This window comes from Saimiri boliviensis, chromosome 1 (assembly GCF_048565385.1).
Source record: "Saimiri boliviensis isolate mSaiBol1 chromosome 1, mSaiBol1.pri, whole genome shotgun sequence".
NCBI classification, from domain to species: domain Eukaryota; kingdom Metazoa; phylum Chordata; class Mammalia; order Primates; family Cebidae; genus Saimiri; species Saimiri boliviensis.
The window spans coordinates 104,071,908-104,085,297 of NC_133449.1; the positions used below are offsets into that span (position 1 = coordinate 104,071,908).

The window sequence follows — 13,390 nt, forward strand, 5'->3', positions numbered from 1 at the left end:
AAACTCTAATTATGTAGCACAAGGGTACAGTCTATTTAAAACTGTGACAGTTTTTCCTCATACTATTCCAAAAAAACAAAATTTTTATCTTGTCAATGATATTTGGAGACATTAAAACGTTTTCTCCAGATGTTATGAACCTCCCAGAGTGTTAATCCACAAATATTTACCTTATCTTCCACCCCAGGCACTGCAGACTACAGAAAAGATCTGACACCCATTTTCCAGATCTGTTCAAGAAGTATCTGTTGTGCACAGTGGCTCATGCCTGTAATCCCATCACTTTGGGAGGCAGAGGTGGGTAGATCGCTTGAGGCCAGGAGTTTGAGACCAGTCAAGCCAACATGGTGAAACCCTGTATTTACTAAAAATACAAAAACTTAGCTGGGTGTGGTGGTGTGCACCTTTAGTCCCAGCTACTCGGGAGGCAGAGGCAGAAGAATTGCTTGAACCTGGGAGGCGGAAATTGCAACGAGCCAAGATCGCGCCACTGCACTCCAGCCTAGGTGACAGAGTGAGACTGTGTCTCAAAAAAAAAAAAAAAAGGCCGGGCGCAGTGGCTCACGCCTGTAATTCCAACACTTTGGGAAGCCGAGGCGGGTGGATCAAGAGGTCAAGAGATCGAGACCATCCTGGTCAACATGGTGAAACCCCGTCTCTACTAAAAATACAAAAAAATTAGCTGGGCATGGTGGCGCATGCCTGTAATCCCAGGTACTCAGGAGGCTGAGGCAGCAGAATTGCCTGAACCCAGGAGGCGGAGGTTGCGGTGAGCCGAGATCGCGCCATTGCACTCCAGCCTGGGTAACAAGAGCGAAACTCCGTCTCAAAAAAAAAAAAAAAAAAAAAAAAAAAAAAAAAAAAAAGTGTGACTCGTGTAAGTTCTTGTTTTTACAACCCAAATATCTGAATTCAGGTAAAATATTCCGCCTGACCAGGGCTACATGATAAACCACGTGCCTGATCACTTTGTAGGGTCGCAGCACCCTCCTTACTCCTATTCAAGCAATTTAGGTTTCTGACGGGGAAGCCAGAGGAGCTGAGCGGTATGCAAGAGGGGTGGGTTCAAGATGAGAAGTTGGAAGGGGTGACGAGGGAGTAGAGAGTGAACCTTGGCTGAAAAGGAAGGAAAGTAAGTGTGAAGAGATGACCCAGCTTGAAAAAAAGCCTGAAGGCCTTACCTCCCACTTGAGAGAGAAGGTGAAAGCCATCAGCTTGCACTCTGGGCTCTCGGTAGGAGGGGGTGAGGGATTGAGTCCAGATCTATGACTTCAGACCCCTGTCTCTGCCCCTAGGCCTGACCATTCATTCAGACTCTCGATAAACACGGATTACCACACCATGCGCAGGAAACACATCTGGGAAAACAGCTGCAACCTAAGGGTTGCAAGATATATCGGGGCAATGAGGAACAACTAAAGAGAATCCCAGGAACCAGGTACCCAATCGCCAAAAGCCCTCCGCCCTCATGGTCCATTGGGCCAAGGTCCCACAGCCGCCTCGTATCGCCAGCCTCCAGTCCTGCCTCCACGACGCGCCCTTCCCCAAGGCTGGCAGGGTCTGGATATCGCCATCCCCGATTCGGAGCTACAGACCTCGCAGCTGAACTCTTAAGAGAACCTCCCTCTCTTCCTCACGGGACTCCAGCTCCGCAAACCGTACTGAGCCTCGACAGCCACCGTATGCGAGGCTGCCGCGCGTCCGTGACGTCATTGATGTGCGCTTCTCCCGCACCAAGGGAAACATGGCTATACCGCGGCCGGTACGGCTGTTTTCTCTAGTGGCTCGGTTGCTCCTAGCTCCCCGACGGGGCCTGGCGGTCCGCAGTCCAGACGAACCTCTGCCGGTAGTGCGCATCCCAGTGGCTCTACAGCGGAAGTTGAAACAGCGGCAGAGCAGACGGCGGAGCCTCCCGGGGCCGGTGCCGGTGCGACCTGGACCGCTGCTGGTCTCGGCGCGGCGGCCAGAGTTCAACCAGCCAACTCGCCTCACTCTGGGCCGTTGGGAGATCGCCCCGCTAGCCTCTCGAGGCTGGAAGAGTCGACGCGCGCGTCGGGACCACTTCTCCATCGAGCGCGCGCAACAGAAGGCGCCAGCGGTGCAGAAGCCCTCGTCCGGGGACAGTTTTGCTGACCTTGGTCTGGAGCCCCGTGTGCTCCACGCACTACGGGAGGCTGCACCTGAAGTCGTTCAGCCCACAACCGTGCAGTCTAACACCATCCCCCCACTACTTCGCGGCCGCCACATCCTTTGCGCCGCAGAAACCGGCAGTGGCAAGACTCTCAGCTACCTCCTGCCGCTACTTCAACGGCTCATGGGCCGGCCAAGCCTGGACCCTCTTCGTATCCCCATGCCCCGAGGTCTGGTTCTTGTGCCTTCCCGAGAATTGGCCCAACAGGTGCGGGCCGTGGCCCAACCCTTGGGGCGCTCCTTGGGCCTGCTGGTGCAGGACCTGGAGGGAGGCCGTGGCATGCATAGGATCAGGTTGCAACTGTCCAAACAACCTTCAGCCGATGTGCTAGTGGCCACTCCAGGGGCACTGTGGAAAGCCCTGAGAAGGCGACTTATCAGCCTGGAGCAACTCTCCTTCTTGGTGTTGGATGAGGCAGACACACTGCTGGATGAAAGCTTCCTGGAACTTACATACTACGTCTTGGAGAAGAGCAACATCGCGGAAGGCCCAGCTGACTTGGAAGACCCCTTCAATCCCAAAGCTCAGTTAGTGCTGGTAGGAGCCACATTTCCCGAAGGTGTAGGCCAGTTGCTGAATAAAGTCGCCAGTGCAGATTCTGTCACCACCATCACCAGCTCGAAGCTCCACTGTATCATGCCTCATGTGAAACAGACATTTCTGAGACTGGAGGGAGCAGATAAGGTGACCGAGCTGGTGCACATCCTCAAGCATCATGACAGAGCAGAAAAGACTGGCCCCTCAGGAACTGTTCTGGTGTTCTGTAATAGCTCCAGCACCGTGAACTGGCTGGGATATATTCTGGATGACCTCAAAATCCAACACTTAAGGTTGCAGGGGCAAATGCCAGCCTTGATGAGGGCAGGTATCTTCCAGTCCTTCCAGAAGGGCTCCCAAGACATACTTCTCTGCACAGACATAGCTTCTCGGGGCCTGGACAGCACTGGTGTGGAGCTGGTTGTCAATTATGATTTCCCCTCCACACTGCAAGATTACATTCATAGAGCAGGGAGAGTGGGCCGTGTGGGGAGTGAGGTTCCAGGCACCGTCATCAGTTTTGTGACCCATCCCTGGGATGTGAGCCTAGTTCAGAAGATTGAGCTGGCGGCTCGCCGAAAGAGAAGTCTTCCAGGACTGCCATCCTCAGTGAAAGAGCTTTTGCCACAGCAACCTGATTTTGACAAATCTGAGTAAAATGTGGTGCTAGAACAGGGATATTTCCAGTGTCTTTGGTGGGTGAGCGCACACCTGTCAGTGGGAGGCTCTGGGCTGCCCTTTCAGCCACTTGAGGGCCGGATGAGCTGCTGGCCAACATTGGAGAAGAAGCTGCTGAGCATGGCTCTCTGTTGTCTTTCACAAGACATGTGAAAAATAAAAGTGGATTTTGACTTTGTGTCATGTCATGATTTCTAACAATAAATGATGTTTTTATGTACCTCCCCTAAGAATAATTAGCACTGGCTGGGTGAGGTGGCTCATACCTGTCATCCTAGTACCTTGGGAGGCTAAGGCGGCTGGGTCACGAGGTCAGGAGTTCAGCACCAGCCTGAGATGGTGAAACCTCATCTCTACTAAAAATATAAAAATTAGTCAGGCGTCAGCTGGGCGTGGTGGGTCATGCCCATAATCCAAAGACTGGAGGCCAAGGTGGGCGGATCACCTGAGGTCGGCAGTTCAAGACCAGCCTGACCAACATGGTGAAACCCCATCTTTTAAAAAAAAAAATTAGCCAGGCGTGGTAGCACATACCTGTCATCCCAGCTACTCAGGAGGCTGAGATGAGAGGAAAAAAAAAAAAAAGCCCAGCGCAGTGGCTCACCTGTAATCCCAGCACTTTGGGAGGCCAAGGTGGGCGGATCATGAGGTCAGGAGATCGAGACCATCCTGGCCAACATGGTGAAACCCCTAAAATACAAAAAATTAGCCAGGCATGTTGGTGGGCCCCTGTAGTCAGAGCTACTCGGGAGGCTGAGGCAGGGGAATCACTTTAACCTAGGAGGCAGAGGTTGCGGTGAGCAGAGATTGTACCACTGCACTCCAGCTTGGTGGCAGAGCAAGACTGTCTCAAAAAAAAAAAAAAAAAAAGTGCAGTATCCAGACAAAGTTCGTGGCTCTTGCCTGTTATCCCAGCACTTTGGGAGGCTGAGGCAAGCAGGTCACCTGAGGTGAATTCAAGACTAACCTGGACAACATGGTGACACCCTGTCTCTACTAAAAATACAAAAATTAACAGGGTGTTGTGGTGCACGTCTGTATTCCCAACTACTCGGGAGGTTAAAGTAGGAGAATCACTTGAACCTGGAAGGTAGAGGTTATAGTGAGCCAAGATCATACCACCGCACTCCAGTCTGGGCGACAGAAAAAAAAAAAAAAAAAAAAAAAAAGCCGAGCACAGTGGCTCATGCCTGTAAACCCAGCACTTTGGGAGGCTGAGGCAGGCAGATCACCTGAGGTCAGGAGTTTTGAGACCAGGCTGGCCAATACGGTGAAATCCCATCTCTACTAAAAATACAAAAAAATTAACTGGGTGTGGTGGTGCACGCCTGTAATCAAAACTACTTGGGAAGCTGAGGAACAAGAATGGCTTGAACCCAGGAGGCGGAGGTTTCAGTGAACAGAAACTGCACCTCTGCACTCCAGCCTGGGTGGCAGAGCCAATACCCTCTCGCTCTCAAAAAAAAACAAAAAACAAAAAACAAAACAAAACAAAAAACCAGAATCCTGAGCCCCACTCCAGATGGGATTAAGCTCTCTAAAGTCTGATCTGAGAATATTGCCTTTGTAAACTTCCCAAGGTGATACTTGGGCCCTCCTAAATTGATAAACCATTTGTCTATTCTGTACTGTCTTTCCCAGAGTCGCAGCAAAGTCCTGTAAGGCTTAGTACTCTCACAAGACCAGAGGGATGCTTCCGGAGAAGTACTCTCTCCAGAGCCTTGGAGAATCTGAGTGATCTCATGCTAGCCTTCCAGCTAGAACAAACTTCCCAGGAACTGTCCCTGTGATATTTTACCTCCTACCACTCCCTGCAGGCAGTCTGCTGTAATTAGGCCTGACTTCTGTCCTAACATGCACCACACTAAAGTAAATTATGAGAGAAGGTGCCATGATTCTCAACCAGGGTGACCCAGTCTCCAGAGATCAGGCTGTCTCTACCTCCTGGGCACATGCCTTCTGCAATAACCCCACTAAATAAATGTTCCATGTTTGCTTTTTCAAGGCCAGTAATAGGGAGACCTCTCCTAAGGGTCATCTCTCTTTGGTAGGAAGTTCTTGACCACACTGAACCAAAGGCTGGTCCTAGTGTGGTCCTGGTCTGGCTAAGGGCAGAGTTGCCTATTTCCTTTGAGTAGGACCAAATCGCCCTTTTTTAATATAAAAAATATAGACACAAGGTCTAGCTATGTTTCCCAGGCTAGTCTCAAATTCCTGGGCTCAAGAGATAGTCCTGCCTCCACCTCCCAAAGTACTAGGATTACAGGTGTGAGCCGCCACACCTGGCCCAAATGACATTTTTTTTTTTTTTGAGACGGAGTTTCGCTCTTGTGACCCAGGCTGGAGTGCAATGGCGCGATCTCGGCTCACCACAACCTCCGCCTCCTGGGTTCAGGCAATTCTCCTGCCTCAGCCTCCTGAGTAGCTGGGATTACAGGCATGCGCCACCATGCCCAGCTAATTTTTTTGTATTTTTAGTAGAGACGGTGTTTCACCATGTTGACCAGGATGGCCTCGATCTCTTGACCTTGTGATCCACCCCCCTCGGCCTCCCAAAGTGCTGGGATTACAGGCTTGAGCCACCGCGCCCGGCCCAAATGACCTTTTGATACCTCTTCACAATGTTGACCTGGACTGCTGCTGGAAGCCAAATCTTACCCTCTTTTCAGAGTGATGAGATTGTCATTGTTTGCCTATTTAAAGAGAGGCAAGAGTAATGATAAGGTTATGATTTTTTTTTTTTTTTAAACAGTCTTACTCTGTCACCCAGGCTGGAGTGCAGTGGCACAATCAGTTCACTGCAACCTCTGCCTCCCAGGTTCAGGTGATTCTCGTGCCTCAGGCTCCTGAGTAACTGGGATTACAGGTACGCCACTATACCCAGCTAGTTTTTATATTTTTAATATAGATGGGGTTTTGCCACGTTGGCCTGGCCGATCGTGAACTCCTGGCCTCAAGTGATCCACTTGCCTCGGCCTCCCAAAGTGCTGGGATTACAGGCATGAGCCAAGGTGTCTAGCCAATCATTTGGTATTGTTATCTTGTCATGAATTTGTTTGAATTTCTTTTTCTTTCTTTGAGAAGGGGTCTCGCTTTGTCACCCAGGCTGGAGTGCAGTGGTGCAATCTCGGCTCACTGCAACCTCCGCCTTCCAGGTTCAAGCGATTTGACCTCATGGTCCACCCATCTTGACCTCCCAAAGTGCTGGGATTACAGGGATGAGCCACCATGCCCAGCTGAATCTGTTTGAATTTCATGTTAAAATAGTTTCATCTGTGGACGTGGTATCTCATACCTATAATCCCAGCACTTTGGGAGGTCAAGGCAGGAGGATCACTTGAGGCCAGAAGTTCCAGGTTACAGTGAGCTGTGATGGTGCCACTGTACTCCAGCCTGAATGACAAAGTAAGACCCTGTCTCTGAAAAAAGAAAAAAAATTTAAAAATAGAACCATTATTCATACTTCATACAGTTATTTGGGAGACTCATTTTGCCTTGGAGCACGTTTAACATCCCTCCCAGTGTACATCACGTTTCAATGTAATAAGCTTGTCCTCACATTCTTAACAGCTATAAATCTGGAGCCCCAAATGAAGCCCGCTGATCAGAATGCCTCTCTGCTACCTGTGTGACCTTGAACAGACTCCTAACCTCCTGGGGTTTTCGAGTCTTAGGTCGTAAAAATATGAGGGGCAGAACTTACATTTGGGGCAGAACAAGATCAAGAAGAGCCTGTATGCTGTTATTCTTAATTGGAATGTATTCCCTCTCCTATTGAAACCGCCATAGCAAAATTATAACTGAGACAGTGAAAGAGATCTGACCTAACCAACTTGCTTCTAACCCCCAGGATGTCCTTGTTTATTCTTGGCCATAGGCTGAACTAACTTAGGGAGGAACTTAGTTTATAGTTTAAAACAAAGATGACAACAGCCCTTTCCCAAAATAAACCCCTTCTTGCCTGGGGACTAGATTGCCTTTGTAGGACTAACAAAATCAGCCAAAAGTTTAGAAATTATGGTTTAGGAGTCATGCAGCTGGAGGATAAATGATTTTTTTTTTTTTTTTTTTACAGAATTTCACTCTTGTTGCCCAGGCTGGAGTGCAATAGTGCAACAGCTACTGCACTTGGCAGAGGCTACAAGATTCTGACCATTCCCCAAATTGCTCTTGGGGATAACATCACTATATAAAACCTAAAATTGGCAGGGTACGGTGGCTCACACCTGTAATCCCAGCCCTTTCGGAGGCCAAGGTGGGCCAATCACAAGGTCAGGAGTCCAAGACCTGCCTAACCAACGTGATGCATCCCCATCTCTACTAAAAATACAAAAATTAGGCCAGAGAGCTGGCATACGCCTGTATGCCAGCTACTCAGGAGGCTGAGGTAGGAGAATATTTGAACCTGGGAGGTGGAGGTTGCAGTGAGCCAAGATCGCGCCACTGCACTCCAGCCTGGGCAACAGAGCAAGACTCCAGCTCAAAAAAAAAACCAACAAAACCTAAGATTATGCTCGCTTCAACAGATATACTAAAATTGGAACTATACAGAGAACATTAGCACAGCCCCTTGTGCAGGGATGACACACAAATCCATGAAGGGTTCCATATTTGTTAATTTTTTATTTTTTTTTATTTTTTTTTTTGAGACGGAGTTTCACTCTTGTTACCCAGGCTGGAGTGCAATGGCGCGATCTCGGCTCACCGCAACCTCTGCCTCCCGGGTTCAGGCAATTCTCCTGCCTCAGCCTCCTGAGTAGCTGGGACTACAGGCGTGCGCCACCATGCCCAGCTAATGTTTTGTATTCTTAGCAGAGACGGGGTTTCACCATGTTGACCAAGATGGTCTCGATCTCTTGACCTCGTGATCCACCTGCCTCAGCCTCCCAAAGTGCTGGGATTACAGGCTTGAGCCACCACGTCCGGCTTAATCTTTTAATTTTTTAAAATTACATATATAGTCCAGGTGTGGTGGCTCACACCTGTAATCCCAGCACTTTGGGAGGCTGAGGCAGGTGGATCACTTGAGGTCAGGAGTTCAAGATCAGCCTGACTGAAACCCCATCTCTGCTAAAAATACAAAAATTAGCGAGGCATGGTGGAGGGCACCTGTAATCCTAGCTACTCAGGAGGCTAAGGCAGGAGAATCACTTGAATCTGGGAGGCGGAGGTTGCAGCGAGCCCACATCATGCCACTTAACTCCAGCCTGGGTGACAGACTTTGTCTCAAAAAAAAATTATATATATGTTATATTTAATATATATATGACATAATATCAGTGCTTAAGATAATTTGCAGACCCTGCACTTGATTGGCTGGGCACAGTGGCTCACACCTGTAATCCCAGCACTTTGGGATCAGGTCAAGGCCGGCAGATCACTTGAAGGTGGGAGTTTGAGACCAGCCTGACCAACATGGCAAAACCTCATCTCTACTACAAGTACAAAAATTACCTGGGCGTGGTAGCGGGTGCCTGTAGTCCCAGCTTCTCCCTTGAGGGGGAGGTTGCAGTGAGTCAAGATCATTGCACCACTGCACTCCAGCTTGGACAACAGAGACTCCGTCTCAAAAAATATAAATAAATAAAATAACAAAGACCCTGCACTTAATGGATCAGCTGACACCACCCAAGAAACTGACTAAAGGTAAGAGGATATCTTTGACTACCTATGATTTATTTTCTTTTTTTTTTTCTTTGAGGTGAAGTGTCACTCTGTTGCCTAGGCTGGAGTGCAGTGACACAGTCTTGGCTCACTGCAACCTCTGCCTCCTGGGTTTCAGTGATTCTTGTGCTTCAGCCTCCCAAGTAGCTGTGATTACAGACATGCGCCACCACGCCCAGCTAATTTTTGTTTTTTTTTTTTTTCAGTAGAGACAGGGTTTCAACATGTTGGGCAGGCTGGTCTTGAACACTTGACGTCAAGTGATCTGCTGCCTTGGCCTCCCAAAGTGCTGGGATTACAAGTGTGAGCTGCCACGCCCAAGCCAACTCCTGATTTCATCTCTGACCCAACCAATCAGCTTTGCGGACTCACTGCCCAACACCACCAAATTTTTTAAAACTCTGATCCCTGAATGCTCCCTGATTTGAATAATAATACGACTCCAGTCTCTTGCACAGCTAGCTCTGTGTGAATTACTTTTTTTTTTTCTTTTTTCAAAAATATTTTTATTTTTTTTTAGAGACAGGGTTTCACCATGTTGGTCAGGTTGGTCTTGAACTCCTAACCCTGTGATCCGCCCGCCTCAGCCTCCCAAAGTGCTGGGATTACAGGCATGAGCCACCATGCCCGGCCCTGTGAATTACTCTTTATTGCAATTTCCCTGTCTTGATAAATCAGCTTTGTCTAGGCCGTGGGTAAGGGGAACCCCTTGGGCAGTTACACTTTGTGCATGTCCAGATCTCACTTGTCCTTCAGGTCTTTCTGTGATCCCTTTGTCCATCCCAATCTCTGCCTCTCCTTCTGTTGATTCCTTAGACCAGTGCGTGGCTACCTATCTATGTCTTGGATTAATCTTGCCTCTCCAGCTCATCTCAGAATTTAGGTTTCCCTTGCCCTCCTGTGGTCACTGGGGCTTGTGCCAGCCCACAGATGTGCTCCACACAGTAGCTGCTAGGCACCGGTAGGGAGGGCTGAATGGGAGGGCCCAGGCAGGATTTCTCTCTAGCTCTGCCCTGTTCTCCTCCACAAAACCCTGAAGGCCTGAAGCCTGCCCCTTAGGTCACAGATTCCTTATGTGACCTCACTGGGTAGTGATGACCTCACAGGCTTCCACAGTTTCCATGGCAGCGTGACTACACACCTGTGTCCTGGGGAAACCTCCCTACCATTTCTCTACAAGATACCAATCTGTTTGGTTGGCTGAGAGAGAATGTCTGACCGGATCCTCTATATTCTCTCTAACATGTCCTCTGTCCCCTGGGAGGGCAACGCAGCAGGTAGGCCTACAGTGGGCATCTATACAGGAGGCGTGGCTGTACCTACAGCTTCACTGGGTGGCACATGTTCCTTTTGGGCTGGCCCACCACACCTCGGAGCTTTCCCAGCCATAAGTAATATTGAGGGCGTGGCCACTGAGGGACCCACAGTGTTCCTGCTCACTGCTGAGGGCAAGTGGAATGTCATCTGAGCAGGTGTTCAGAAAGGCTCTAATTTTTTTTTTTTTTTAATTGAGATGGGGTCTTGTTATACTGCTGGGGCTGGTCTTGAATTTTTTTTTTTTTTTTTTTTTTTTTTTGGAGACAGGGTCTCTCTCATCCAGGTTGGAGTGCACTGGCATAATCACAGTGAAAACCTCAACTTCCTGGGCTCAGGGGATTCTCCCAACTCAGTCTCCCTAGTAGCTGGGACTACAGACATTTGTCACCACCACACCCAGCTAACTTTTTTCTATTTTTAGTTCTGACAGGGTTTTGCCATGTTGCCTAGGCTGGTCTTGAACTCCTGAGCTCAAGCGATCCACCTACCTCAGACTCCCAAAGTACTAGGATTATAGGTGTGAGGCATTGTGCCTGGCACATCAATTTCTATTATATCTTTTTTATTTTAGTCTCATTCTGTCACCCAGGTTAGAGTGCAGTGGCGCAATTTTAGATCCTTTTTTTTTTTTTTTTCCTGAGACAATGTCTCACTCTGAGGCCCAGGCTGGAATGCAGTGGTGAGATCTCGGCTCACTGCAACCTCTGCGTACCAAGTTCAAGTGATTCTCCTGCCTCAGCATCCCAAGCAGCTGGGACTACAGATGCGTGCCACCATGCCTGGCTAAATTTTTGTATTTTTAGTGGAAACAGGGTTTCGTCATGTTGGCCAGGCTGGTACTCCTGGACTCAAGTGATCCACCCTCCTCAGCCTCCCAAAGTACTGAGATTACAGGCATGAGTCACCATGCCTGGACAATAGTAGCTCTTTTTTTTTTTTTTTTTTTTTTTTTTTTTTTTTTTGAGTTGGAGTCTTGCTCTGTCACTGGGCTGGAGTGCAGTGGCATGATCCCAACTCACTGCAACCTCTGTCTCCCAGGTTCAAGCAATTCCCCTGCCTCAGCCTCCTGAGTAGCTGGGACTACAGGCACATGCAACCACGCCTGGCTAATTTTTTGTATTTTACTAGAGACTGGGTTTCACCATGTTGGCCGGGATGGTCTTGATCTCCTGACCTCATGATCTGCCGGCCTCGGCCCCCCAAAGTGCTGGGATTACAGGCATGAGCCACTGCACCTGGCCTATAGTAGATCGTTTTTTACAAAACTTGAAAATAATTTCCATTATAGCCTCAGAAGTGACAGCCCTTAAGAAACGTATTTTTTGGTCATGGAAGGGAGAGAAGGCAGCGGGTGGAGGGGGATCCAATTGCAGTTACTGGGAGGTTCTACTGTTCTCTCTGTGAATGAGGAAGATCTCAGATCTCCTGCTGCTGCCACAGGCTCCACAGAACTGCTCTTGCAGATAGCATCCCGTCTTAGGGGACACATATCGGTGATAGGCCAAGGCTGTGTCTCAGATGCCAAGAAGACGAAAGGGCTTTTTAGGAAGAGACATGAGAGAAGGGAGGCCATGGCAGCACAGTGTAGAAGGTAAAAGTGACTAATTCTGCTTTTCTCTCCAGCTGCAGTGCCTGCCACTTCTCCTCCCACACCTGGACACTACCATGTCCTCTACCGAGGGTGTGGAGAAACTCAGGTAGGCTGGCATGGGGAGACATACTGCCTGGTTGGCAGCTACCGGAGCTATGGGGATGCTCCTTTGGCCACCCCAGCAAAGGCTGAAGCAGAGAAGCCAGCCCCCAGCCGGGCTCCCAAGAGACGTCGAGCTACAACAGAGTCAGATAAAGACCTGGGTTGCTCTAGCCCCAAAATTCGGCGCTTGCAGCCTAGTGGCAGGAGGCTGACTTCACAGAAGCTGGCTGGCTGAGCCATTTGGGAGAAAGGACAAATACCTCTTCTGCAGTGACCTCCCCTGCCCACCACTGCAGATAGAACCTGAGTCATTTTTCTACCTAAGTCTTCCTCATCCAGAAGCCCCCTTCCGTACTAACTAGCCATGAGCAACAAGCCTCAGAAACTGTGGTTTGCAACGAGAGGCTGCTTTGAACATCCCAAGGTTGAAGCCGGCCTGGAAGAAAATCTGATGTTCCTCTACTCAACTCTCCAGAGTCTCTTTTTGGGCAGAAGAAAGTAATGTCTGCACTCTGCTAGCCGAGGAGTCAAGTGCAGAGAGCGGGTGCCACAAAGCCTAGTAGAGGCCTGCTCTACCACATGGGCTTTTGCTTTGAGTCACTGCCAGCAACCACCAGCACAAACCAGGAAGGCCAGGACTTGCTGAAACTGGAAGAAGCACCCCATGGCTACTCACAGAGGAGAAAGCCTCCTGCCTGGCATCTCAGGAAGCAGAATAAACAGACCTAGGGAGACCTGCCACCTACAGCAAGAACAATCTGGAGAAAGTTGAGCAACATCCCCCTGAAGCTCACATGTTCCTTTATTTCCTGCCCTTTATGGCCCCAGTGATGTCCCTATTGCTCAATTTTAAAAAAAAAAAAAGATTAAAAAATGATTTTTCCATAACAGTTTTTGACTTGATCTTTTAAAATTATTTATTTGTTTTTAACATGGGGTCTCAACTGGGCATGATGGCTCACTTCTGTAATCCCTGCACTTTGGGAGGCCGAGGTGGGTGGGTCACCTAAGGTCAGGAGTTCAAGACCAGCCTGGCCAACACAGTGAAACCCTATGTTTACTAAAAATACAAAAAATTAGTTGGGCATGGTGGTGGGTGCTTGTATTCTCAGCTACTCAGAAGCCTGAGGCAGGAGAATCGCTTGAACCCAGGAAGCAGAGGTTGCAGTGAGCCAAGATTACACCACTGTACTCTAGCCTGGGCAAAAAGAGTGCAACTCTGTCTAAAAGAAAAAAAAAAAAAAAAGCCATGACTGGGTGCAGTGGCTCACGACTGTAATCCCAGCACTTTGGGAGGCTAAGGTGGGTGG

General features: G+C 49.1%; 2 protein-coding genes and 1 non-coding gene across 7 annotated transcripts in view; 2 read left to right on the forward strand and 1 right to left on the reverse strand.

Moving 5' to 3' along the window:
- DUS2 (dihydrouridine synthase 2) overlaps positions 1-3,977 on the reverse strand; it is a 63,089-nt gene extending 59,112 nt beyond the window's left edge. For 2 of the 5 annotated variants that reach the window (XR_005581761.2, XM_074401704.1), the window contains exon 1: positions 1,596-3,975. Coding sequence is in view for 3 of the 5 variants with exons in the window: in XM_074401704.1 (XP_074257805.1) it covers positions 1,596-2,070 (475 nt within the window). In the remaining 2 variants the exon portion in view is untranslated. The other 3 variants (XM_039478101.2, XM_074401712.1, XM_074401697.1) reach the window with 3 other exon arrangements.
- Positions 3,978-7,916: 3,939 nt separating this feature from the next.
- Positions 7,917-8,021, forward strand: LOC120362082 (U6 spliceosomal RNA). The gene has a single exon (XR_005578084.1). It is a non-coding gene; the product is annotated as a U6 spliceosomal RNA (small nuclear RNA).
- Positions 8,022-10,280: 2,259 nt separating this feature from the next.
- On the forward strand, positions 10,281-12,970 carry DPEP2NB (DPEP2 neighbor). Its single transcript, XM_010346817.3, has 2 exons — positions 10,281-10,347; positions 12,011-12,970. Exons 1-2 carry the CDS (start codon positions 10,281-10,283, stop codon positions 12,313-12,315), a joined length of 372 nt encoding a protein of 123 aa, XP_010345119.1. The 3' UTR covers positions 12,316-12,970.
- Positions 12,971-13,390: the final 420 nt, after the last annotated feature.